This window comes from Chanodichthys erythropterus, chromosome 21, assembly GCF_024489055.1.
Source record: "Chanodichthys erythropterus isolate Z2021 chromosome 21, ASM2448905v1, whole genome shotgun sequence".
In the NCBI taxonomy this organism is placed as follows: Eukaryota; Metazoa; Chordata; class Actinopteri; order Cypriniformes; family Xenocyprididae; genus Chanodichthys; species Chanodichthys erythropterus.
Window position 1 is genome coordinate 26,370,641 of NC_090241.1, and position 27,500 is coordinate 26,398,140.

At 37.1% G+C, this 27,500-nt stretch overlaps 3 protein-coding genes across 5 annotated transcripts in view; all 3 read left to right on the top strand.

The window, feature by feature from the left end:
* Positions 1–4,676: 4,676 nt before the first annotated feature.
* On the top strand, positions 4,677–17,853 carry prkcda (protein kinase C, delta a). Of its 2 annotated transcripts, XM_067373011.1 has the most exons (19): positions 4,677–4,920; positions 7,664–7,808; positions 9,804–9,932; positions 10,473–10,672; positions 10,759–10,825; positions 12,139–12,298; positions 12,379–12,410; positions 12,628–12,713; positions 12,790–12,919; positions 13,336–13,436; positions 13,541–13,637; positions 13,718–13,848; positions 14,077–14,250; positions 14,614–14,705; positions 15,986–16,048; positions 16,174–16,312; positions 16,400–16,588; positions 16,697–16,825; positions 16,918–17,853. In XM_067373011.1, the coding sequence occupies exons 3-19, from the start codon at positions 9,824–9,826 to the stop codon at positions 17,074–17,076; spliced, it is 2,058 nt and encodes a 685-aa protein (XP_067229112.1). In that variant the 5' UTR covers positions 4,677–4,920; positions 7,664–7,808; positions 9,804–9,823; the 3' UTR covers positions 17,077–17,853. The 2 variants fall into 2 exon arrangements, with proteins under 2 accessions (XP_067229112.1, XP_067229111.1); XM_067373010.1 differs by lacking the exon at positions 7,664–7,808.
* Positions 17,854–18,883: 1,030 nt separating this feature from the next.
* On the top strand, positions 18,884–26,511 carry ddi2 (DNA-damage inducible protein 2). Of its 2 annotated transcripts, XM_067374046.1 has the most exons (10): positions 18,884–19,249; positions 19,813–19,939; positions 20,022–20,303; positions 20,399–20,525; positions 20,634–20,761; positions 20,921–21,049; positions 21,154–21,257; positions 21,686–21,878; positions 23,570–23,621; positions 23,878–23,964. In XM_067374046.1, the coding sequence occupies exons 1-9, from the start codon at positions 19,112–19,114 to the stop codon at positions 23,578–23,580; spliced, it is 1,239 nt and encodes a 412-aa protein (XP_067230147.1). In that variant the 5' UTR covers positions 18,884–19,111; the 3' UTR covers positions 23,581–23,621; positions 23,878–23,964. The 2 variants fall into 2 exon arrangements, with proteins under 2 accessions (XP_067230147.1, XP_067230146.1); XM_067374045.1 differs by lacking the exon at positions 23,570–23,621 and having other exon boundaries at positions 23,878–26,511.
* Positions 26,512–27,230: 719 nt separating this feature from the next.
* Positions 27,231–27,500, top strand: part of si:ch73-15b2.5 (rho guanine nucleotide exchange factor 5) — a 6,716-nt gene continuing 6,446 nt past the window's right edge. Inside the window, exon 1 of the mRNA XM_067372619.1 lies at positions 27,231–27,352. Coding sequence (XP_067228720.1) covers positions 27,231–27,352 — 122 coding nt within the window. The remainder of the gene's footprint in view (positions 27,353–27,500) is intronic.

The window sequence follows — 27,500 nt, forward strand, 5'->3', positions numbered from 1 at the left end:
TATCTTCTTTTGAGTTCAACAGAAGAAAGAAACACATACAGGTTTGGAACAGCTTGAGGGTGAGTAAATGATGACACATTTTTGGGTGAACTATCCCTTAAAGGGTGGTGCTGGATGGTTGAAGCTTGGAATCATACCTTTCTAGTAATGAACTCTTTATACTCAACCCAATTTGAGTGGATGGATGCTTCCACACAGCCCTATAAGTAGGCTTCTTCAAAGTACTTGACTGCACTGAATTAATTACAGTTTTTGAGATTATTACTGTTAATCAAAACATCTCTATTTGACTGTTTGTAGCCCAACCCACTTCACCTTTCTCACCGAGATCTATTAAACAAAGTCAGCTTATTTTGCCTACATTGGCATAGTGAAGTGCATGGCTCTTGTACACCCCTGGGCAAAAAAAAAAAAAAAAATGGCTAAAAATTATCAGTCAAAATTTAAGCAAATGCACCACTTAAAAAGCTATTACTGTATCAGAAAAAAACATCAAAGACACAACGAAGTTTTTGGCAGAATTTGAGAAGTTTGAGTGGAGTGATGAATCACAATGAAACACGAGTTGCACGGTGATGCTCCAGACTGGTGTCTTCGAAAAGCTGAAATATAATAATAGATGCATCTCTACCACAGTGAAGCACGGAGGAAGAGGTGTCATTTTTGGACTGGTATTGTTGAGCTACTTCACTGTGAAAATTCATTTAATGCTTTTGAGTACATGAGAATATTGCAGAATGGCTTGCTTTCTCACAACTGAAAAGTTGTTATCTAAAGATAAAATTATTATTTTTCAACAAGACGATGCTCCTGCCCAAATTGCAAAGACAACCAAGAAGTGGCTTGAGAACAAGTTCATCAGGTTCATATTTTGGCCTAGTCAGATTTGAACCCGCTAGTGAATTTTTGGTCCCACATCAAACTCAAACGAACTGGGAGACATTTTTATACTATCATGAACTGTTTGAAGCCATTAACATTAAATGGAAAAACAATGACTCTTCTTCCTGTCTGCAAGTTTACTCACATGGCTTAAACATTTAAAGAAGACAAAAGGTAAGGCTATTCTGGTATTTTACTTTATCTACCATATTTGTGCAATCCTTGCTAATATTTTTGACCAGTGATTTGTGATTATAATGGTTAAGACCATTAAATTACATTTTACATTTGGCTTGGCCCTTTTTTTCTTCTTTTGCCCAGGAGTGTAGGTAAATGAACAGTAAACAGTAAAATGTAACAGTTGTGTGTACTGTAAATTATAAACAGTTTCATCCTTTTAGGTCATAAAATCAATTAAAGATTGATCATTGTTAAGAAATCTGTAAAGGTCAAAGGTGAGACATATTACTAACAGGATTTTAGTCTTTCATATTTCTAGAACAAGAAATTTTGACTGAAGATCTAGAGTGATAGAGAGACACAGAAAATGTGTGTATGATTCCGAGGCAATGTCACAATGACATTGTCATGACACTTTTGGGTCTTTTAAGTGCCTTATGTTCCTCTGCATTGCAGCAGAGAGATAAAGAGAGGGGGAGGAAAAGATCTCTCTTTTTCCTACAATAGATAAAAGCGTTATCTGTTCTTTTCTTGATCTGTCTAATTACCCAGTCAGTGCACAATGACATATAAGGAATCTTTCATTCTGTAAATCATGTCAGTTGGCCTGATCTACTATTAATACACAGGAAATAAACTCATCTCTCTAAAAAAAAAATTCTTTATATTTCCACTTCCTTTTTATTTGGGGCCGTTTATCTTACCTTACATGTGTAATTTAATTCCACTAAAAATGTTACAAAGTATTATACTCTCTTCATTGGTTTGTGGTGAGAAGAGGAAGAAATGTGGCTTCTGTTTTACTGCTGGAAACTGACATATAAGGCATCACTTATCTGTTTATAGTATGTGTGAGAGAGAGAGAGAGAGAGAGAGAGTGTCAGATGCAAAGTTTATGTAGCACTGTAAACTTCTCACTCACTAAGTACACCAGTATACTAATTCATCCATGTACTTTGTTGGGCTATTCATCTAATATTCTTTCCACGAACAAAGAAAACAAATGATTAAATATCATTTAATTGGTACTGTGGTTATTTATATTGCACATAACAATAGACCGTTTATCTGTGTAGATCTGCTTGATCAGCCAAGGGGTAGCAAAACAGCCCCTTCACCACCTCCAGTTCTGCACCAGATATCTACACACACATAGGCTCTGCAACATACTGTTGTTTCTTTGCTTTTTTTAAAACTCACCCACACACTTAAATCTAGGACATACACTCCACAGCACTGCGGACCAAGAGAAGGAAAGCAGGACAAGACTACAAGCGCACACACACACACACACACAGAGAAGGATGTAGATTTTCACATTTTTGCGTCCTTCACACCCACAGTTATTTGACTTTTCAGTGTATGTTTTATAGATAATATTCCATGGACACAATATAGAAACCAGACACATGGTCTGTTCCTCATCTCAATGCCTCTGAGTAAACTATCTATAAATCAGAAGCCAACGCCATCACTGTTCCTCTTTGTATGTGTATCTAGCTGTGGACATAATTTTTGCAAATGTGGCAAGCTGTTTTAAAATGTATTAGCATCTATTTTTATGGCCTACTTAGTTTTAATTAGGCTACTAAAGTAGTAGTGTTAGTATCTTTTTAAATCTCACTAGTAACTGAGTACTATAGGCTACTCCAATACTCCAAGTCACTACTTCCAATAGTGACTTGTATCTACTTCTTCACTCTTTTGCTACTAGCCACTATAGCTAAAATATATATTAATAACTATTGGAATGGTTACTAGAAAATAAGGACATAACTATAAAACAACAAAACCTAAAAGTATTGCCAAGTTATGTTTACCACAGGCTTTATTTTACTCATAAATTGAAAAACCCCACAGGAAAATCTGGAAGGAACAAGAGGCGAATTAGTCATCCGGGCTCTGACGTCATACCTGCACCACTCTAATGGGGGGACTTTTTTTGGAAGGAGGGGGGCTATCTATTTAAAAGGAATTAAAAAATGTAAGGATTTAAAGGGAATAAAGAAAAAGGAAATAAAATATTAATAAAATAATTATTTATTGTAATGTTTAATAATTGACAAATATAAAAAAATATATAAAAAAATACAAGCTGAATGTAATTTCCAACAAGCCCGATCACACAAAAATGCGTATAAATAGTACGAGTGTGTAATCTCGTAGAATATATGCGAATATATGATCGGGCTTGTTGGAAATTACATTCAGCTTCTGTAAACAGAAAAGCCTAGCTTTTTTTAAACTGGCCATTTCAGTCATATTGACATTGACAGGGCTGTTAGACAGCTGAAACAGACCATCCTAAAAATGAACTTTTTGTCATCCTAACAACACTGAGAGTGGTGCATAATTTAAAGGTCCCGTTTTTCGTGTTTTTTTGAAGCTTTGATTGTGTTTATAGTGTGCAATATAACATGTGTTCATGTTTCGCGTGAAAAAAAAAACAGTATTTTTCACATAATTTACTTATCTGTAAACCGCTGTTTCCACTGTCATAAAAACGGGCTGATGGCTTCCTTGTTCTATGAAGTCCCTCCTTCAGAAATACGTAACGAGTTCTGATTGTGCCAGCGGTTCCTGTGTTGTGATTCGACAGCAGCTTAGCGCTCCTTGCCCGGAAAGGTCACGCCTCTTACCATTACGTGTGCTGCACATAGTTTTACATGTGGATTATTGTGGTGCTGTGCCGAATGAACACAAAAGACAATAATTCCCGAGAGACTGAACTCTTTAATCTCCACAAGCAGCGACAGAAAATGCACAACGTTAGCACTCACTCAGAAGAGTACCTCATACGGAAAACAGCCATATACATAAACATAGTCCCCTCTTGTGGCCATTATGTGCACTGCAGGCCAACATTAACTATTGCAGTAAGGACACCACAATTATAATTTTCGGGAACCGAGTTAAACATTATTGTAACCATTGATCTCTAAGTACAGCGTCCCTGGGAAGGCCAAACAAAGGACTGCAGGATGAAAATAACACCGTTTCGACGACGGCGACAAACGCAACTCTTGCTCTTCTCCGTGGGACCGCAACAAGACCACGCCCCCTTTTTTGTGTATTCCTGTGGGCGAAGGTTAGTCAAAAAACTGTTTTAGTGACGTCATTAAAGAAGGAAGTAAAGGGATGTAGTCCAAACTGGCCGTTCGATGTAGGCGACTTCTGTTAAATAAAATATCTCGCTTGGCATTGAACTTTGAGCTTTAAAATTTTACAGATTTTATTTATACTCTAACAACAACATTACACACTAACTAAAGTTTGAAACATGGGATCACGAAGAATGGGACCTTTAAACTGGCCATTTCAGTCATATTGACTTTGACAGGGTTGTTAGACAGCTGAAACAGACCATCCTAAAAAAATTTTGATAAAAAAAAACAAAAACTTTTTGTCATCCTAACAACACTGAGAGTGGTGCATAATTTAAGAACAGAAGAACAGCATCAAGAATATCAAATTTTGTCCACTTCAATGTCTATGATGGTTTGGGAGACCCTGCTAAAAACTAAATAAAAGATGAAATGGCTTGCCATATGCACACCATCAATAGTTGTGCATCTAGAGGTACACCGCCAGTGCCTTTGCCACTTACACACTGGCCGTACTGTTACAGACTCTAGAAGCGCACCTGTGCTCTCTGTTCAGTGCAGTGGCTTATACAGGCATCTGAGAGAGCGCGCGTGAGACAGAAGAGGGATCGCGCGCAGAAAGAGAGCACCTGTGCGACGTCACTCCGCCCTACTTTTACTCAGAACTCCACGAGCGATTTGTACTTCCTCAAACGACTCAATCACCGAAGAAAGCAAGCGCTTCAGAGAAAAGTCCGTTTCTTCCGGAGGAAAGGTAAGAAGTTACACATCACTTCTTGGGTTTTTTAATCGAATATTGCTTTGTCGTATCAGAACTTTGGCACATTTGCGTTTTAGAGTGTTTGACTCATTTTGTTCGCTGTTTTTCCGATTGATGCACTGAACTGATTCGAGCGCCGCGCGCAGAGACAGTCTGTGTGTTTTATAGATACACCAGACCTCAATCCCTCTGTTCAATGTTTTATATGGCTTTATGGTTCTCAAAGAACCTTTAACATATATGTAGACTATTAGACTGATTTGAAAAGGGCGCAGTGCAAACCGCAGTTTCACATAACTGTCATGTACGCTGCTGTCTACTGGACCTTGACAGAATCGTTTTTTTCCGCACTTTGTCTAGCTATACAACAACTCTTAAGTAGTTGAAAAGGCAATAAAGGTTGTGTCTCAACCTAGTGACCTACCTAGAGAGCATTTTAGCTATACATTATAGGCGAGTATCCAAAAATGCTGCACGCGCCTGTGATGTTGGCTACAGGCATTAGATGGTTTGTTACAAAACTGTTAGAATTTTTTTTTTTATTATTATATTTATATATATATATATAATTTTACATTTCCATTGTTCATAGTCCATAAATAGCCTCAATTGGTGACATTGAGATGTCTAAAATACCACTGACACGCTCCTCTACAAAATATCAATGATTATTGATCTAATATACAAAACAGATGGAGCGTGGTTCTAGTTGAGATGACTAAGTGTGTGTGTATGTTGGCATGGTTGAAAAGGTTATGTTACATTTTAAAGCAACTATCTACTGTTTTTAGTTGTTGTTGGTGATTTGTTGATAGATTTCAACTCTGTCATGTTTCCTTTTAATATTAACTATCCATCACTACTCTAGCATGTGGTTGACGTGATAACTGTTTGCAGTGGAGACACACATCCTGCTGTGGTTGAACAGTTTACACCATACCACTCTTTCATTCTGTTCATGGGTGTCGATAGTTCCTTCCTGTCCCGTACATTAGATGGTGTGTGTGTGTGTGTGTATGACTGTGGACATAAGTGATGAAACCTGCTGCTCCTGTTGACATCAATGTTAACTAAATGAACAGAAAGACCCCAGAAATGCCTTGTAGGAAACTATCAGCAAGATTATGTGAAGTACATTCTTAGATTGTGTATTTAATGCACTTTGAAGCAACTAGTTACAGTGAGTTTGGTAATATAATGATAATTTCATCAGATGGGCTGTAAAAGATTGAATGTGAAGAGATTTCGTTATGCTTTACTTTATGTGCAACAAGATTTCTGCACTGCGGTTGGTCTTCTGATTGCAGTAGGGTGTTCTGGGTGGTTTGTCGGTGGTTGCTTACTGGCTCAAGTCAATGAGGCCACACTTAAAGGGGTAGTTCACCCAAAAATGAAAATTCTGTCATCATTTACTCACCCTTATGTTGTTCCAAACCAGTATAAATGTATTTGCTCTGCTGAACACAAAAAAAAAAATATTTTGAAGAATGTTTGAAATCAAAAAGTTGTGGGGCACAATTGACTTCTTATAGTATGGAAAAAATAATACATTGGAAGTCAATGGTGCCTCATCAGCTGTTTGTTTACTGACATTCTTCAAAATATCTTCCTTTGTGTTCAGCAGAGCAAATAAATTCATACAGGTTTGGATCAACTTGAGGGTGTTTAAAGGAATAGTCAAACTTAAAACTTAAAAATGAAAATTCTGTCATCATTTAGTCACCCTCATATCATTCCAAACTGTTATGACTTTTTTTTTCCCTGTGGAACAGAAAAAAATTATATTTCGAGGAATGTTGGTAGCTAAACAGGAAAGGTTCTCATTGACTTACATTATATGGACAAACAGTCAATGTCAATGGAGCCAAAACTGTTTGGTTAACATTCTTCAAAACAACGTTTTGTGTTCTGCAGAAAAAACGTCATATATGTTTGGATTGGATCGACATGAGGGTGAGTAAATGATGATAGGATTTTCATTTTATGGGTGGACTATCCCTTTAAGTTCAATACTTATTATAGGATTAGTGTTTTGTTGTAATTGTACTAGTGACGTATACCTAACAAATCCATGCACACACAAACACACACTTCTAAATGTTTCAGCCCTGTTATGGCTAATCATAAGGTTTAAGAGTACAAACACCCTCCTAATACTTATTTAAATGCCGTTATGTGTAAAGTATTTTCAGAAAAGCACATGGAGCCTGTTAACCACATCTGCCTACCCATCATCCCACCCTCACTATCTCTCTCCTTTTCTATATTGCTGTCTTTTTCACACAATAGCACAGACTTGTTGTTCGGGCTCTTCTAGTCTTTTTTAGCTGAAGAATCAGGCATAGACAGGATTTAATATGTGTGTGTGTGTGTGTGTGTGTGAATCTTTCTAAAAGAGACTCTGATGTGTCATGGATTATTTCAGAATCAATTTTGTACTGTGCTGCTAGCTTGTTATTGACACAGTCTTCAACACAACTGATTTCGCTAGCACACACACAAGCACAGATTTAGGTTTTTAGATTGAGATGCTGCAACTTGTTTGAACATTTCTGTGCTGGTTACTGACATGTTTCAACAAGTGCACTTCATAATTGAACTACAGCAGAAATGTTTGTGTGTGTGTGTGTGTGTGTGTGTGTGTGTGTGTGTGTGTGTGTGTGTGTGTGTGTGGGTGGGTGTGTTGACTGTTCAAATTTCTCTCTCCTTGTCTTTCTTATTCTTACACACTCTGCAGTAGTAATACGGTCTGAAGTCCACTGAACACAACCAGCAAGTTTGTTATGAAGCTTCTATGTTGCAGTCACAGCCTGACTCATGTCATTGGCTTTCGACCGAAGTGGGTGGAGTCCTGACATTATACAAGACCTATCAATTTTAGGGTCAGTTATTATCATAAACTATAAACCTCATCTGGGTCATATTTCCAATGTTTTGATGCATTATAATAAAGCAAGATAATGTAGAGACAATTAGGGATTGAAGGGATGACAGATGTTACAGATTACCAGAAGCCATTTCTCTACATGGTCCTGTTGCATGAGAATTAAACCAGGAAGCCTTAGCAAATTGCAATTAAATATTTTTATTTAATCGAATCGTATTGATGGGAGTTGGATTTAAAGCGCTTTGAACAAATCACATAAAAGCAAATACAGATCTCACAAACTTGTTAGTAGCTATTTGTTTGACCAATGATATTTAAGTTAACCAGTTTTACACACAGATAAATACACTGAATGTCTCAAATTCAAAATTGAAATCTTTTGAAATGGACTTTGATACACGTAGTATACAGATTCTCGAGAATAAACTTTGATATACTTAAAGGATTAATTCACCCAAAAATGAACATTCTGTCATTAAATACTGTCATTAATTAATTATGTCGTTCCACACCCATAATGTTTTTGATAAAATCTGATGGCTCAGTGAGGCCTACATTGCCAGCAAGATAATTAACACTTTCAAATGCCCAGAAAGCTACCAAAAACATATTTAAAACAGTTCATGTGACTACAGTGGTTCTAAGTTAATGTTATGAAGCGACAAAAATAATTTTTTTGCGAATCTTTCATTCGAATCAGTGGTTCGGAGCTTGTATGAAACTGCCCGAGTGGTGAACCATTGAAATCTTGAAACACTTATGACATAGCGAAGCCTCATTTACTGAAATCACGTGACTTTGGCAGTTTGATACATGCTCCGAAGAGTCCGAACCTCTGATTCCAAACAAAAGTTTTGTAAAGCTTCAAAGCTTCATGAAGCAGTATTTTGGAATCGCCCATCACTAGATATTGTTGAATAAAGTCATTATTTTGTTTTTTTGGCACACAAAGTATTCTCGTCGTTTCATAACATTAAGGTCCAAACACTGTAGTCACATGTTTTAAATATGTCTTTAGTAGTTTTCTAGGCATCTGAAAGTGTTAATTATCTTGCTGGCAATGCAGGCCTCACTGAGCCATCGGATTTGATCAAAAACATCTTCATTTGTGTTCCGAAGTTGAACGAAGGTCTTATGAGTGTGGAACAACATGAGGGTGAGTAATTAATGACAGAATATTCATTTTGGGTGAACTAACCCTTTAAAACTTCATCTTTATTCCTAAAACACCTTCTGATGTTGAAGGTAATAAGATACCTTTTCTCCTAAACTCAGGATATACTAATGAGAAGAGTTAAACTGTGATGGTTTTTGTTGTGTGTACCACCCGTCACTCTGCATATCCTTCTAAAGAATCCCAGTGTTTGAAACTGCAGTTCAAGTTTTTTTTTTCATGGTCACTATCATCATGTCAGTCTGATCATTTCAGCATGGATTGTTTTCTGAACCAAAAAGAAACCAACAGAGCTGTAGCAAATTCACTGCTCTTGAGAAAATACTGCAAAGCACTCAACCTCATTTACATCTAAAGAGGGCGTTTACATAGAAGCCTTAAAGGCGCAGCAGAAAAAATGGCCCGCTTATTGCTAAAGGTCAGAAAGAGGGTGGATGAGAATTTTTGATGCTAATTGATTTCAAAACGCAAGTAACAAAGTATTATGAAACTACTAAGAGAACAATAGAGCTACAATTATAATTAATGACAGAACAGACATAAATGAATACCAAGATCCCTAATAATGAGACTAAATTTCCTCTGCAGGCACATGTGCTAGCATAAACAATGTATAGCCTTTTGTTTATGACTAAATATAATTACAACATAATGATATTAGTTGTTCTAAAATAAATTGATACTAATGAAGTAATATTTTTGTTTTGATTTCCTTATTACTATATACAGTAATGCTGTACAGTAATGTATTGCTTTCTTACTGAACATACACATTAGTAAAGTCATAAGAATTTTGGTTGTCTGTGTCTTTTTTAGGCTGTGCCTGAGGGGTTGCCATGGCCCCTTTCCTGAGAATTACTTTTAATGCCTATGATCTTGGCACATTCTCGCCAATGGCTGAGGCACCATTCTGTGCCGTCAAAATGAAGGAAGCTCTCAGCACTGGTGAGTGAATGTGTGTATGTGTGTGTAACGGGGGTTTCAAGTGCATTGCTATGTTTGGAATGGCATACTGCCATGCTTCTTGTTCTGTTTTTGCAATATACTGTGTGTATATGGAACAACATGCAAATCCTCCATCTGCATAAACTGAATTACCCATTTCATCTTGCCAAATGAGTAGTTTAGAAGTGCATGAAATATTGTTTCCCACAATGCAATGAACCCTGACTTGACCTTCATTTCCATGTGACTGAAAGTGATATCATTTGCAGTTTTTAATAACATTTTTCTGGCTGATTATTGTTTCAAAACGGCTCATTTTTATTAAAAAATCCCAACCGATACTCTTTGAATGTAACATGCAACGTAATGAGGTCATACTACAGTATGAACTGAAATGTTTATTGCTGCCTTTTGCATACTGCTTCACATAATTCTTTTTAAAATATTTTGTAGTATACCATATGTGAAGTATTCTAGTATTTAATTCCAACCATCCAATGGATTATGCCTGATCACAAAATATCCCCTTTTCCATTTAAGAGCGAGGAAAAACACTGATCCAGAAGAAGCCCACTATGTATCCCGCTTGGCGATCCAGTTTTGATGCACATATTTATGAGGGACGTGTCATACAAATACTACTCATGAGAACCGCAGAGGAACCTTTAGCAGAAGTTACTGTGGGTGTGTCCGTTTTGGCTGAAAGATGCAAGAAGGCAAACGGACGTGCTGAATTTTGGGTATGTGGTTGTGTCTATTTATTGTCATGTAGTGCCAATGTTTACATTTTCACAGATGATGTTATAAAGTCTCGCTTCATTTTCAGGTTGATTTGCAGCCTTCAGGGAAAGTTATGATGTCTGTACAGTTCTTTTTGGAGGATTTAGATGCAGGTAAGACATACTCTCACTTGCTGCTCTCATAGACATTTTCATGAAAATGGCTAGTTAAAGGGAGTTATGCATATTGTGCTCAAGCTGTTTAGTACATCCACCCTGAGTTAGTGTGTCAGTAATGGGACATGGACGTTTTACCTTAGTGCCACCCTTGAGCTCCTTCTCAATATAATTTTTTTTTTTTCATTTAAAGCCCTGCTTGAACCTTTTGCTGCTAGCTGTGGGAGGGGTCATGCTTATCTTATCACGTGTGTATGGGTGTGTTTGAATCCATTTGGACTCCCTTTAAAGTTCTGTGCACAGGAATGTCTCTGCTGAACGTGTCACAACAGCTCTTCCCTGCATTACACTGTCTTCTTCAAACAGTCTGTCCATTGCTCCTCTTTTTTGTGTTTTATTCTTTTTAAAATTCAAAATGTTCCCCTGCAGATTTTCCATTTGTTTGTAATAATGTGCTAGGATGTGCAAAATTATGTGCACTACTGTTTAAAAGTTTAGGGTCATTTAATATATTTTTAAAATGTTTTTGAAAGAAAGTCTCTTATGCTCACCATGTGTTTTTTTATTTTTATTTTTTTATTAAAGTAAAAACTGTAATCTTGTGAAATATCATTACAATTCAAAATAACTATTTTCTGTTTTTATATATATTTTTTTTAAATGTTTTTTTTTTCCTGTAATAGCAAAGCTGAATTTTCAGCAGCCGTTACTCCAGTCTTCAGTGTCACACGATTCTTCAGAAATCATTCTAATATGCTGATTTGTTTCTCGTGTAACATTTATTTTCACAGTTGAACTGCTTATTATTTTTGTGAAAATCATTTTCAGGATTCTTTGAATAACAAGTTCAAAAGAACAACAGTTATTTGAAATACAAATATTTTAACAATGTAAAAGTCTTCCACTTTTTGATCAGTTTAATGCATACTTGCTGAATACTTTTGAAACAGTAGTGTATTTCAGTGTAATTTTGTCTGTGGGTTGATTGAACAACTAGTTGACTAATCAGCCTTGTACGGTTTTACATTATAATTAGTCTTGTGGTGGATTCACCTGACCCCAGTGGGAAGTTTCTCAAGGGACATTTGTTACGTATGCTTGTTCAAAAATAGCTTGACAAAATGGAATGGAACAAAATTCAGGCATTGTAAAAGTTGAATTAAAAGAAAAGCATTAAATGATTAAATATATTTAATTTATAATTAATTGCTTTCAAGAAATAAGATCTCATGAATTTACTGTCAAAAAATTTCGTTCCATCAGCTTGATTCTGCTTCCATCCTGTTTTGTTTTTTCTCTTTCACTCTCAGAGTTTCATCATTCAGTAGTAACAGAAGAGGAGGCACCGACTCTCAATCGTCGCCGTGGAGCTATTAAACAGGCTAAGATTCACTTCATCAAAAACCATGAGTTCATCGCCACCTTCTTCAGACAGCCCACTTTCTGCTCTGTCTGCAGAGATTTTGTTTGGTCAGTCCAGAATGTTCAGTTATATAACATCAGAAGTTTAAAACTCAGACATACATATAATTTTGTCTTTTACTGTCCAGGGGTCTCAACAAGCAAGGTTACAAGTGTAGACGTGAGTATATTTTGCTGTTTTTTTCCCCCCATTATCTTACATACTTGCCCATACTTCCACAGACATGTTTTAGTATGAATGTACCCTAAAAGGGGAAATACATGATTGGATTGCTTTCCTTTGTTCAACGTTTAAGTGTTTTATCATAGAGCCTCTGAAAACCTGTCTTAGTTACCGAGCCCACCTAAAAAAATTAATAAATAAAAATGTTTTCCAGAATGCAATGCAGCCATCCACAAGAAGTGTATTGATAAAATTATTGGAAGGTGCACGGGCACTGCAACCAATAGTCGAGACACCATGGTACGTGCTGTATTGCGTTTTTCATTTATTTTTTATTTTATTGTGACAGGGTTATTTAAAGTGTGTGTGCCTACAGTTTCAGAAGGAGCGTTTTAAGATTGACATGCCACATCGCTTTAAGACCTACAACTACATGAGTCCCACCTTTTGTGACCATTGTGGCAGTCTGCTGTGGGGTCTTGTCAAACAGGGCCTCAAATGCGAGGGTGAGTATCCTATGTGAACAGTATATTTATTATAAGGGCCCAAAAGTTTGCCAAACCTGCTAATTTACTGCAAATTATGTTTTATTAACAAAGTTCGGGAGGAGCACGTTCAGGTAATCTACCCAATCAGCGCGAGAGGAGGCTTATATATAACTCTTGAAAACTATGAAAATGAATATCATTAATTCCCTTTTTGGTTTATTTAACCAACACCTTATTTTGGTGTTTTACATTGTAGTTTAAACCATATTAATATTTAGAAATGCTTAAAAATAGTTACCAGCTCACTGGTCAGTAACTTTGTAAACTGGCTAGCTATATTTACTTGGGAAAAAAGCCATTTTATTTTTGATATTTTGGCTATACTTAATGGTTGGACTCTGATTATATGTTTGCAATTGTCTCTTCTTTTTCAGACTGTTCCATGAATGTCCATCATAAGTGCCAGACTAAAGTGGCCAATTTGTGTGGCATCAACCAGAAACTACTGGCAGAGGCTCTTACTCAAGTCTCAAGTGTATATATTAATGTTTGCACAGGCCCAAGTTATGAGGCACTAAATCTAAACATAACAGCATTAAAGTATTGAAATAAAGTTTGTGTATATTTGTGTTGTCATAGAAATCTACCAAGCGACCTGAAAGCAACTCACAGAGCAACACACAGGATGTTGCTGTTTACCAGGATTTTAACAAAAGTCCAGGAACTGATGCTAATGGTGAGATTGCTTGATTTAAATGGTGGTAATTCTAACAATAAAAGTGATGATTTCAATTTATCAGAAAAGCTATGTTGCAGATGGGGCTCCTTATGGTCGTCTATGGGAGGGTTTGAGTCCTCGCCCCCCCTCTCGAATCACCCACCAAACACGTGTCACTGCTGAGCATTTCATTTTCCATAAAGTCCTGGGCAAGGGAAGCTTTGGCAAGGTAACCTACAACCTCCCTTTCCCACACACATACATGTACAGTGTAGAAGACACGAAGGTGGTAATGCGTTTTGCTTATGTCACGTGATCATGGTGGTGGGTCACAGGAATATGTAGGAAGCTCCCTGACTTAGCCTTTTAGCCTTTTGTAAGTTTTAAGTAGCTGCTAGATACAGTCATACTCAAGGTCTCACACATAAACACACGTTCATCATCTTTCTGTTGTCAGGTGCTTTTGGCCGAGCTCAAAGGCGCTGGTGAGTGGTTTGCGGTGAAGGCACTGAAGAAAGATGTGGTGTTGATGGATGATGATGTGGAGTGCACCATGGTAGAAAAACGAGTGCTGGCTCTAGCCTGGGACAATCCATTTCTTACACACCTCTACTCCACTTTTCAGACCAAGGTACACTAAACATACATTTACACAAAAACAACCACAAAGTAGTTACACAAACACTTGAAATATATGCAGTTATGCCTGTCACATTTAGTACATTATCATCATTGATGTTTTCCACATTCCAAAAGTTTTCAATAAAATTAATTTTCATTTTAAATCAAATTTTCTCATTAAAATAAGGGCACATAAAATCGAAGAACGTCACCCAATCCCGATTTATGAACTCAACCACAGCACCTCTTGGTCTGCAGGGTGTCTAAATCTTAATGTGACCAATGTACCAAACAAAAAGTAAATGTAAATGTCATGAATATTTATTAATTGTTTGCTATAAATAGTTTACTTTAATTTGTTTATCTCTAACAGGAGCACTTATTCTTTGTAATGGAGTATCTGAATGGAGGAGATCTGATGTTTCACATACAGGAAAAGGGGCGTTTTGATCTGTACAGAGCCACGTATGTCATGCATATATGCATACAAAATAACAATAGTTTCTATAATATAAAAATATTGGTGAGCTCTTGATTTACTGAGCATGTTCCATACATATATTAAGGGTGTGACGAGATCTTGCGATATAAAATTTGATGAGATTTCTTGTGTGAAAAGCTGTCTCGCGATATCACCGTGAGGGTGAAATTAGCATAGAAAATAGCACCACTACGTTTGCATTACTGTGCTCACCTCGGCACCGCCTCCACTGTTGTTTTGCTTTTTTTAATAGAAATAAAAACCTTTTAAATCAGTTGGATAACAGTCGCTTCAGTTGTAAACTATTGTAAATGTCTTCTCTGCTCATCCAGCATGAGCTGCAGAGTCGCACACAGTGCAGCAGGAATCACAGTTCACTGATCACGAGATTACTGACAAGACCTTGGTGGAAGATTCGTTGCACTACGGAGCCTAAGCGCCTGATAAATGTATTATCTTGCAGAATGTGCACTCAGCACCACCGGTCTCTAGAGTATGTGTGATCACAATTTCGAAAAGTAAAGTGAAAGTAAAACGCGAGCTCCCTGAGCTGTATACAATAGCCTGTCTCCCAATATCAAACCTATCTTAGTCTGAGCTGTTTAGTTGTAACCACCTCTTGGCTCTGGTCTCTGTTTGCACTTTGAATAATGAGAGAGTACTTTGATTACATTTAATAAGACTAATTTGATATTTATAGTGTTTTTATTTCTATGTTCAATTTGTAGAAAGGAGTTCAATTAGGAGGTCACACACAGCCTCAATCAGAAGTTTGGAAGCTCATAATTCATGTACAATAAGGTCTGAAGAGACTCATGTGAAATCATACAGGAGAGAAGCCAGTCAGTTGAGTTTGTGGCAAAACTTTACAGTGCTTGTATATTGTTGTCTTTCAATGCATATGATAATTCATACTCAGAAAGTAGAACTGAAATGACATTCATTACAAGATGATTAGTTAAAACATTTCAAAATGCACCTGCAGACTATTTTTCCAGTCATGAATTTTGTCATTGAGGATTTCTTTAAAATACTGTGTAAAAAAACATTTTGTCTCGTGAACCCAATCTTGTGTCTCATCTTGTGATCTAAGTGTCTCATCACACCCCTAATAAATAAATAAATAAATAAATAAATAAATATATATATATGTGTGTGTGTGTATATATATATATATATATATGTATGTATATGTATGTATATATACGAGAGCACCAGAAATATTGTATTGAAATACTGTCTTGTATTGAACGTTTCTTGCCAGGTTCTATGCAGCTGAAATAGTGTGTGGCCTGCAGTTTCTCCATTCTAAAGGCATTATTTACAGGTACAGACAAAATCACACCACTGTGTTGATGTATTAATTATACATTACATCCCCATTTTATCTCTGAAACAATTCACAAGACAGTTTTCAGGATAATTTTCACTATTGCTCTCTCCTTTTGTCAGGGATCTCAAGCTGGATAATGTGATGTTAGATGGAGAAGGTCACATAAAAATAGCTGACTTTGGAATGTGTAAGGAGAACGTGTTTGGGGACAACCGGGCCACAACCTTCTGTGGAACTCCAGATTATATCGCTCCTGAGGTATAAAATGCACTTTGATGTTGGTTCACTCTCAGACCAACAATGGCCTGGTCCTGATTTGATGTGTTTGTGTGTGGGAAATTACAGATTCTGCTGGGTCAGCAGTACTCATTCTCAGTAGACTGGTGGTCGTTTGGCGTGCTCATTTACGAGATGTTGATCGGTCAATCTCCATTCCATGGTGACGACGAGGACGAGCTGTTTGAATCGATCCGAATGGACACACCTCATTATCCCCGCTGGATCACAGTGGATACTAGAGACATGCTAGAAAGGGTACACATGCACATATATTTAATTAATGACAACACAAATCGAATTTCTGCAATTACAACTTTTTTTTGTGTGTGTGTGTGTGTGTGTGTGTGTTACGCCTGAACACAGCTGTTTGAGCGCAACCCTTCACAGCGTTTAGGGATTGTGGGTAATATTCGAGGCCACCAATTTTTCAAGACTGTCAACTGGCCTGCTCTAGAAAGGAAAGAAGTTGACCCCCCCTTTAAACCAAAAGTGGTATGTTTTTTCCTCTCACATCTGTTTCTCTTCTTTTTTGTGTGTGTCTTTCTGTGTTTGCTCATTTTTTTTCTGGTTTTATCTAATTGCAGAAAGCTCCAAATGACTGCAGTAACTTCGACCGGGAGTTTTTGAGTGAGAAACCCCGTCTCTCACACTGCGAGAAAGGCCTGATCGATTCCATGGACCAGAGCGCTTTCGCTGGCTTCTCATTCATTAATCCAAGAATGGAGCATCTTTTACAAAAGTGATATATTTATAATGTGGTCAAAAAGAAAAAAAACTGTTATGTTCATGTGATCATAGTATTGAGCCAGTTTATTGCTCTAACCAAACCAACCATGAGCGCTCTCCCAAATCTGAACTCTTACCTTATAAGACAAGACAGGCTGTCAGTGAGCTTCTAATGAAGCCCTTTATAACCTAATATACATTTCAAACCTCCTCATAGTGCATCAGTGAGATTGCAGTCTTGTTGCATTTTAGGGTGCCCCGATCTCAATGCAATTTTTAACATGTCCTTGCAAAGTTAGGATGTCTAAAAATAACTGGGTTAGTACAAAGTTGACAGTTGAAGTCGGGGAGTGTGCTGTTAGTTCAGTTTGGGAAAAGAGCAATTTAAAGAAGTGTACAAAAACAAAATAGGTCAGAGATTATAGACAAGTATTGTTTAAATCAATATGTGCATGCTACAGTCATGGATTATGTTGTATACTTCTGCAGTGATCTATGTCTGTTCCAAGTGTGTGTATTGTTTGCACAAAGGATTGACCAGAACTTGTTGAATGTGTGCTTTGTAAGTGTTAAATGCATATATTGTGTTTTAATTAGAAAATGTGTATATCTGGTACAGAAACATAGCTATCTTAGCTGTGAGAGTGTCATCTGTTTGTGTATTTTAGTGTGTATATTGTTGCATTTAAGGTGTTTTTATAAGATGCACTTATTAAGAGACCACATGATCAAATTCCGTACATGACTCTGTCTTAGGATGAGAAACTTAAAAGGGTCCAATAAACATTTGTTGGTGAATAAACTGATTTGGATTGTGATTTATATTTACAGTCATATATATAAAATCAAATTATATTGTCAGTATAATAATTTTAGTGAAAAGATTTGTTGAAAAATTGAGTCTAAAGTCTTTTTACATAGACTTTAAGAAAAACAAAAAACTTTTTCACAGAGGCTCACTGACCACGTGATGGTTAGTAATCTAGAAATTATTTTAAAAACTTAAAAATCTTAAACTTTTTTTTATTTACAGGTTTAAATTAAACTTTTAATTCTAGGAACCCACTGTATTTTGTGAGGGCAATACAGCAGTATGTCAATGTTACAGTTTACCCTTAAAGTACCCTTAACTTTATACTTGACAGTCATTCTTCATATTTATTACAACAGTGTTCATTTAATTATGTAATATTAATTAAAACTGCTGTGATTTATCCCACCCAGAAAACTACCATCTATATGGTGATGAATTACGTTATGTCGTAGCGCCCTCTACAGTACGGGGGTTGGATGTCCTCACTAGAACAACACAACCGAGTCATTCATTGAATTGAATTTTATGTACTTTGTGTTATTAGTACAGTTGCTTAATAGGATCTCGTAATAAACAAAAAAATCGAAATAAATATGCATGCATGCATGTACACTGGTCTGAGGACACAACGGAAAAACTAGTTTTACTGTGTAAAAAAATAAACAAAAAGTTCGGATTTCTAAAACTATTAAGAGTTATAAAAAACTTCTAAAAGCTATAAAAAAATTGATAAATTTATCAGTCAAATAAGCACATTTGTGACATTTACCACGTTAACTAAAAACAATGTAATTACTTAAAATGCCTTTTGTTTATTTTTACTTGTTACGTACATTCAGTTATTCACTTTAATTAATGTTATAAATGTATTTGGTTTGACAAATTGAATTAAATAAATAATTTCATTCATTCATTCATTTAGTTAATTTACCACATCAAAATGCATTGTTTTGATGTTGTATGTTGTTTCTGACTTCCTGTCTCAGTAAGCTACGACACACGTAGTCGGTTTACGGCAGTGGCTAGAGAGCAGTGGAAAGGAAGTGAACGAATTCTTTATTAGCGAATTGTGTTTGCTTGTTCAGATGTTTCTCCATATGCTTAACTTTTTCATAACCAGATTTTACTCAACGTTTTAACGGGAAACACGTGGTCACATTTCCTGTAGCAAAACTCCGGAATAACGGCAGTTTCTGACAGTAAGAGAGAAGCAGTAACCGGGTTCGACCCCGAGCGCAATGCTGCTCACCGTGTTTTGTGCACCGAGAGACCGCTCGGAAACCACTTTCGCCCTGGAAGTGTCCCCGGAGCTTGAACTCAGGGATTTTTTGGCTCTTTGCGAACTAGAATCAGGAATACCAGCTGGGGAGATTCAGGTAAACATCTTCCAAAAGTGTTGCAACAGTTAGTTAGCTACTATGCTAAGCGACCTGACTAAACAAATTAGTGTCCTAGGTCTATTAATAGCATACTGAGCCTGTCAACACTTCAAGAAACCCCAAATCTGGAAAGATTAACAGTTCATATTTGCCCCAATGACGAGCATTTAACAAAGCTAAACTATTTCAAGGAAACGTAGTTTGGTAAAGATGAATCCTGTCAGGAAACCGTAACACACTGAATTGTGCGCAGTTAAAACACATAACACGAATGAGTCTTTATTTGACATGGGTGTGTTGAGGTCGCAGATAAATCTTTCGATTTGAAAATCGAAAGAGAAACTGTGCCTGATGCCCATTAAATGGTGCATGAATTGAAACAGCAGACAGTTTATTAAATAAACAACTTTAAAACCAAGACATTTATCTCTATGAGTTGGTATTTTAAAGATTTTTTTTTAAATGTAAAGTGGTTTTGTAGTTGTTGTTTTTTTGACAAAAAAAGATGATGTGCTGTGTTTTCACATAATGAATCAAATATTGCAACCTTTGCTCTGCAGATCTCATACGCAGAGCAGCCATTACAAGATCCAACCCGAGCCCTGGGGAACTATGGGCTGAAGGATGGAGATGTGGTAGTGTTAAGACAAGCAGAGAGGTTATTAGGGCAACAACCCACAGTTCCAGGTAAACCAGCATAACTAGATCTGTTTTAAAATGGCATAATGTGAGCTTATGGCATTAATCATAATGAATCTTAATGTCTTAGGTCTGCCTCGCATCGATTTCAGTTCCATTGCTGTTCCTGGGACATCCTCAGGCCAAAACAGACAGCACCAAGCCCAGCGCCCCAGTGTCACCCAATCACGGCCACCCCAAGCCACCACTCCAGGCTCTGGCTCAGGAGCAGGATCAGGCTCAGCCCTTTCTCCTCAGGGACTGGACAACCCCGCCTTGCTACGTGACATGTTGCTGGCAAATCCACATGAGCTTTCGTTGCTGAAAGAGCGGAATCCTCCACTTGCTGAGGCTCTGCTGAGTGGAGACCTTGGTAAATAAAGATGATGATGGGGCCTAAATGCATCTGGTGGATAATTGAATGTTTTTTTCCCAGAGTGACAGAATCATTTTGATTCCCTTTTTCAGAGCGCTTCACCAAGGTGCTATTGGAGCAGCAGCAGGACAGAGCACGAAGAGAGCAGGAGAGAATCAAACTGCTGACTGCAGATCCTTTTGACTTGGAAGCTCAGGCCAAGATTGAGGAAGAAATCAGGTAACAAATAAGGGGTGAGATTACATGCACAGCAAAAGCATGGTCTATGGCACATAGATCATAAAAAAAAAGAAAGATAGAATGCATGACATTATTTTTCATTTCCAGACAGCACAACATTGAAGAGAATATGACCATTGCTATGGAAGAAGCACCTGAGAGTTTTGGCCAGGTGGTCATGCTATACATCAACTGCAAAGTCAATGGACACCCAGTAAAGGCTTTTGTTGACTCAGGTAGTAATGTCTTGCTAATCATCATCAACTTAAATATTGTTCACTTAATTTAGCATCATATTTTCAGTCATATGTTTCATTTATATACTTGTTTGAGAATCTTTTTAATACTTGATGCTTCTTCATATTATAAACTAATGTTTTATAATCCTCCTTTAGGAGCTCAGATGACAATTATGAGCCAAGCATGTGCAGAGCGATGTAATATCATGCGTCTAGTGGACAGACGCTGGGCAGGCATTGCCAAAGGAGTTGGCACCCAGAAAATTATTGGCCGAGTTCATTTGGGTATGGCATTTATTTAGACCTGCTCCTTTTAATATTCATTATATCCTCCCAAAACATTTTCTTAAATCTCATCATAATATACTAAATAGATATTTTACACCCAGCCCAGGTGCAGATTGAAGGAGATTTCCTGCCTTGCTCTTTCTCCATTTTGGAAGATCAGCCCATGGATATGCTGCTAGGCCTTGACATGCTGAAGAGACACCAGGTCTGCCTGGGAACTTTGGTTCATAGCCAATAAAATGATCTATTTCCTGTAATGGAATACTGGAAATCGAATATTTCCAGTAACTTACCATTAATGTTGCTTTAATGAAATGAAACTAAGTTGGGATGCAGACTTTTTCCCATATTCTTTTGACACATGTAGTTTATCAAGTGAGGTTACTTTTTCTGCATGCTGTTGTCAGTCTGTGTACTCAGGAAATATTTTATATCTCCCGTAGTCTTACAAATATGGTCTAAATAGCTTGTTAGATTTTTTTTTTTGTATTATGTAAGCAATAATATTAATGTTATATTTAATTTTATGGATCAAAAGGTTTCTGTTTTAGAGAAGATTACCAGTAGAAGTTTCTTGCAATGCCTGTTCTTTTACTCACCGTCATTCTTTTACCTTGATTTGCTCTCTTTCAGTGCTCCATAGACCTAAAGAAAAATGTTCTTCTGATTGGGACGACGGGTACAGAGACACGTTTTCTACCTGAGGCAGAGCTGCCTGAGTGTGCCCGGCTGGCATATGGGCCAGAGGGACGAGAGGATGCCCGGCCTGAGGAGATTGCAGATCGAGAACTGGCAGAGGCAATACAAAGATCTGTACAGGACAGCGGTGAGATGCATGATATTTAGACCAAGAAATTGCATGGCTAATGGTTTGGAATAAAAGCTAGATTTATGCTGTCTTCATGTGCTATCGGAAATTTCCTACTTCTCAAGTCATGATTACGATCTTGTCGTGATAACGAGTTTTGTTTTGTTTTTTACAGGCTATTTTCGCTGTGTATAAAGCATACAGTATGCATCAAATAATTATTAATTTATGTAAATATGCACTACACTAATGACAAAACAAGGCGATGTAGCTTTTGTGGAAAAAACTAATAAAACCAGTCACAGTAGTAATCGTTCTCCCCTCTACCATGTTTAAAGTTTATGGCCCGAACTTCAAAATTATCGCCAAGCTTCCTAGTGGTAAAAATGACTTGAGAGGGCGTTTATGCTCAATTTTTAACTAGGAAACCTGTATTTACGATAATTCTGATAGCATGCAAAGGCAGCATTAAAATTTAACACAAGAAATGAAAATCATTAGTGGTTCATTGTAGAATTATAAGGGATTTCCTTGTTTAGGGAATCAGAAGAATATAAAAGAAATGTAAACAATTTTGTTTTTCTTGGTTGCAGTACAGAACCACTCACCCAGTTCACAAGGTGGTGCACAATTTTTTATGACATCAATACTTTTTTTGATTTAGCAAGGACAGTTAATCGAAAGTACTGTAGAGGCATTTGAATTGTTAGAAAATATTTTAACTGTTCTGTTGAACTTTCAATTCATCTAAAAATCCTGAAAAAGTATCAATTTCCAAAAAATATTAAGCAGCACAACTGTTTTTAATATTGATGATAATAAAAATGTTTCTTGATCAACGAATTAGCATATTACAATGATTTCTGAAGGATCATGTGAGACTGGAAGTTTTTAGTTATTTTAAATTAGAATATTTCACAATATTGCTATTTTTACTGTATTTTTCATCAAATAAATGCAGACTTGGTGTACATAAGAGACTGCTTTCAAAAATATTTAAAAAAATCTGTAACACTTAGTACAATAAGGTACATTAGTTAACATGAACTAATAATGAACTGCACTTATACTGCATTTATTAATCTTTTTAATGTTAATTTCAGTATTTGCTAATTATTAAAATCTTGTTAACAATTAATGCACTGTGAACTAACATGAACAGTGAACAACTATATTTTCTTTAACTAACGTTAATAAAGATTAGTAAAAACAAATGTATTGCTCATGGTTAGTTTGTGATAGTTAATATATAACCTAATGTTTAACTAATGAACCTTATTGTAAAGTGTTACCAAACAATCTTACTGACTCCAGTATTTTGTACCGTAGTGTATGCTTGCACACACCTGTCAGTATCAATGATAAAACTGTGGAAATATTAGTAACATGTTAGGACATTGGCTCTTCAGAACGTATTCTTCAGCTTTAACATTCACTAAATCCTTGAGGTTTTCTAGATAGCATTAAAATGTGCTATGTTTATATTTGTAAATACTGTAATTTGTTGCTGTAAAGTTCATAGGTTTGTCAAGAAGTTCATGTTCATACAGATTACCCTTAAATGATGTGAGTTGAACACCACCTTGTGTAGCTAACGTGATTGATAGGTGCATGTCTCTTTTCACTCTTTTTCTCTGGATGTGTTTTTGCTAATTTTTGCCTCTTATTGCATGAAATGTGTGGCGTTTGTGTGCCCTAACAATAAGCAGGACAGAACTGATGTCATATGGACAGACAGCTGGAGAGGGCTCTACCTACCAGGTACTACAGTCACAAAGAGAATGTTTCATTAGCCTAATACAATATTTGACCCAATAAATATTAAACACAAGGTATACATTGATACGCACAGGAACGGCCTCCGTTTTGTGAGTAATATCTTGAAATAAATTCAACTTTGTCTGTCTATGATGCTAACTATTTTGCATGGTTTGCAGTGTTTGATGAATTTGCATGGTTTTGTATCACCTATTTTAATGTAGACTTTCAAGTTCATCAGTTACTGTTTCTCTCTCAGATATTGAAGATGGAAAAACTACCTCACCACAATCCCTGCCATTTAAACCTCTCAACCAACCCTCAACATCTTCAGCCTCAAGTCATCCCCACAGTCTCACCTTAGATCGTTCCAAGTCTGCCCCAGCCTCTATAAACCAAGGAGCGTCCCCAATTGAAATTTCCACATCGATTGAATCCTCTCCACTTCAGCCACTGAAAGTTGGTGAACCCTCTCCAGATCCCTCTAATGACACCTTCAGATCTCAGTCCCAAGGACTGGCCGATTCAACATCTTGCTTACAGACAGATACAGACTCTCCCATCCCGAGCACTCTTCCCTCTCAGGAACCATTCTCTAGTACTGTGCCCGAGGACATTGAAGTGACTGGTGACATCGTTTCAGGAGATTCCGACAGTCCGATAGACACTGTTTTGGGGAAGAATATCACTTCCTCTGGGACTGTAGCAGCAGAATCTCCCTTTATTCTTTTTAACCCATGCTCTCAGACTCAAACACTGGATCAGGAAGTGGACATGGATGTTTCCTCCAATGCAAAACCAGAATCTGGCCATGACTTTCCTGATCAGTTCCAGAGAGACCAAGGTAGTGTAATGGAAGATGTTTCAGGGGCTCAACCACAATGCATGCCTGTTCCAGATATGAACCTTGAACCCTGTCCTGCTGAGCCAGCCAATTCTTCTGTGCATTCAGACTCTGAAAAGAGTGTAATACCCTGTGAAAGAGACCAGACAGAGGTAGATAACATCCCCTCCTTGGCTCAAGCCCTTAAGGAGCTCCATAAACTTCTGATGTCCAGCAGTTGGCCAACAGTTTCTGGATCGATTCCTCAGTCTGACCCTAATGCTACAACATCAAGACAAGATGTTGATGAGGTGGACCAGGATCATGCTGCAAGAAACCAAGTCACTTTAAACCCAACTATTGACACGTCCTCTAATACTGCCACATCAAATGACAAGGAGGGAAGTGTTGCCAAAGCTGAATTTACTTCCCAATCAGTGAGGGATACTCCAGACATACCAAACAATCCAAGGCACACAGAGAACCAACCTTCTACTCTGGTAGATCCCATAGTGGAACAAACGATACAGCCCCCTTATGCAGCTGAAGGAAATTGTGCCCTTGCTATTGAGGAAAGTTCTGGGCCGGTGACTTCTTCCCAAGGAGATCTTGAGCTCCCTGAGGGTCAGCAAAAGCAGGACATTGGGGATGAAATCATCTCAGGCATTGACATCTCAGCTGACCTGTCTCAGCAGCACCCCCTTTCTGTTACAGCTGGCTTATCAACCAATTCCAGCCTAGGGCCATCTCCTCAAACTCAAGCCACTGCGACGGATCCTCTTTTCCTCGAAGAATCCAACCAACTTGCACCACAGCCCTCGATGGGACAGTTTCCACTAGAGCACATTCAGAGGATCCAGGCGTCAGGGTTCTCTGCTCTTGAGGCTGCTGAGGCACTGGAACAGGCTCAAGGCAGCGTGGAGCTTGCCTTATTGGTGCTGCTTGCAAGAAACATCACTGTGCCCTCTTAGACTCCAAATCAACCTGTAGGGGTGGCATCAGTTAACATGAGCCTTTTTCATCCTGTGGTTTTCCTTTAGCAGTCCTCGTTGTTTTGTACTTTGTTCTTATTCCGGCTCTCTACTTTGCCAACATACATGTTTAAAAATACATTCACGAGAAGCTGGCCATATTTCCCTTTCAACAGAACAATAATGTCTGTGCGGTCTTTTTTAAAGTTTTGCATGTTGCCTCAATAGTTCGTAATGGATTGTTGATTTTATTGGTTTGGTTTGAATAAATTTGATAAACTGTCAGACAATTTACAGGATCATGAATAGTTTACTTCAGGTGATGGGACTTGGTAATGAAACAAATGTGGCAGAAAAAGACTCCAACAACTGCATGGTTTTAGATCTCAAAATGGATTTATGTGCCTGATGTTTACTGACCTTACACAGAATCTTCTGAAGCATCTTACTAAATTTATTTTGTTTAAATGTGACCAGAACAGATAGTAAACCGGTAAAGTAGCATAGTCAGAGTCCTTTTCCCAATTTCAGTTGGCAATAATGTTCAAGCAGAGGTTGTTTTCCTCTTTAATTACCATTTTATTTGATAGTTGCCAATCCTGTATAACTTGACATGTTTTCAATAGGTTGCCTTTGGAAATTATAAAGTAGACTTAAATACCATAACCTTTGTTCATAGTCCATCCTTGAACAATACTGTCAGTCTATTATCAGGAGTATTTCTTTTTATCACGTTCATGATGTTGTGGTATTATTTTATATTGTGTTTTCCATTAAAATGGAGTTCAAAGGAAAAAAGTTGTTGCTGACAAAGTAGTCTACAGGAAGAGTCCCGATATGCCCTCAGGAGGGCAGCTACCACTACATTTTGTTGGGATGTCTGTTTTATTCTCTTATTTGCTGTCCCTTGTCTAAACACTTGATTTTGGTGTAAAGTCATAATGTGCCCTTTCCAGCTGTCTGTGATCTTTTGTCATGTCTACCTTTTGTCATTTTGTAATCTCTGGGTCATATATCAGTTGTGTTCATTCTATTTGAGAAACTCAGTTTCATCTTGTATACAGTTTAAAAACCAAATAAAAGGAAAAAGTGATTCTTATATTTCAACTGTGAACTTGTTCTTTTTAGTATTATTTAAGTGCAGTAATTATTTGACTGCAGTAATGTCAAGTGTAAAAAAAATAGGGCCTAAGCATAATACTTCAAATGATTTATTACATAAATCTGACCGGTATTTGTATTAATTAATGCTAAAATGCCTGTTTGTGTCTACTTAAATTGCTTATAATAGGGTGATTCTCACACTGAAATGTTTTGGTTAAATTTGACCATAAAGCCATAATTATATTAATATGAACTATTTTATTAAGGAAATGAAGCAAATTTTTAGGAACATCAAGTTTTTATTTATGTGCACATCTAAATCCACATTCACTATCATGTTTTTATTACTATAATGTGATGATAATGAAAATCTTGTTCCCACTATTTCATAAAAACGATATGACATGACACTGAGTCATGGCATTACGTTTTCTTTATTGTTTCTTTAGGTTCAGCCAATAATAAATGAATCGTACTTGCCAAAGCAACGCCCAATCAAATGCAGCAAAATTGGTTGTGTGAAATTGGACAGGTGAGGACGCTCGGCTAAATTAGTCTGCCTCACACAGATCTTAATCCAGTGGTTTGGAAAGTATTTCGGTGGAGTGTTAGTATCTGCGTGTAAACAGGTATTTTTACGGCGATAATTCAAAGTTTAAATTCAATATCACGCATAAAACCGCGAGAGAGAGATTACCGTATAGGGCTCAAGTCATGGAGGATTTGAGAATCTGGGCCGACAGAGATGGTGTAACTGAAGCACTAGATGCTCGTCTAGATGAACACAGCCCTAAAACAAACGTGGAAGACTGTGAAGCGTCTGGAGGACTTCGCTAGTATGTACTCAAAATAAATAAATAATAAATATTAAATTCGTTTGTTATTCTAGTGTTCTAACGTGGCCTGATATAACTATTCATATACTATCTGTTGTTGTATTTCCAATTAGCTGCCTACCTCACAATAATCTTTTTTTAAAAAGCT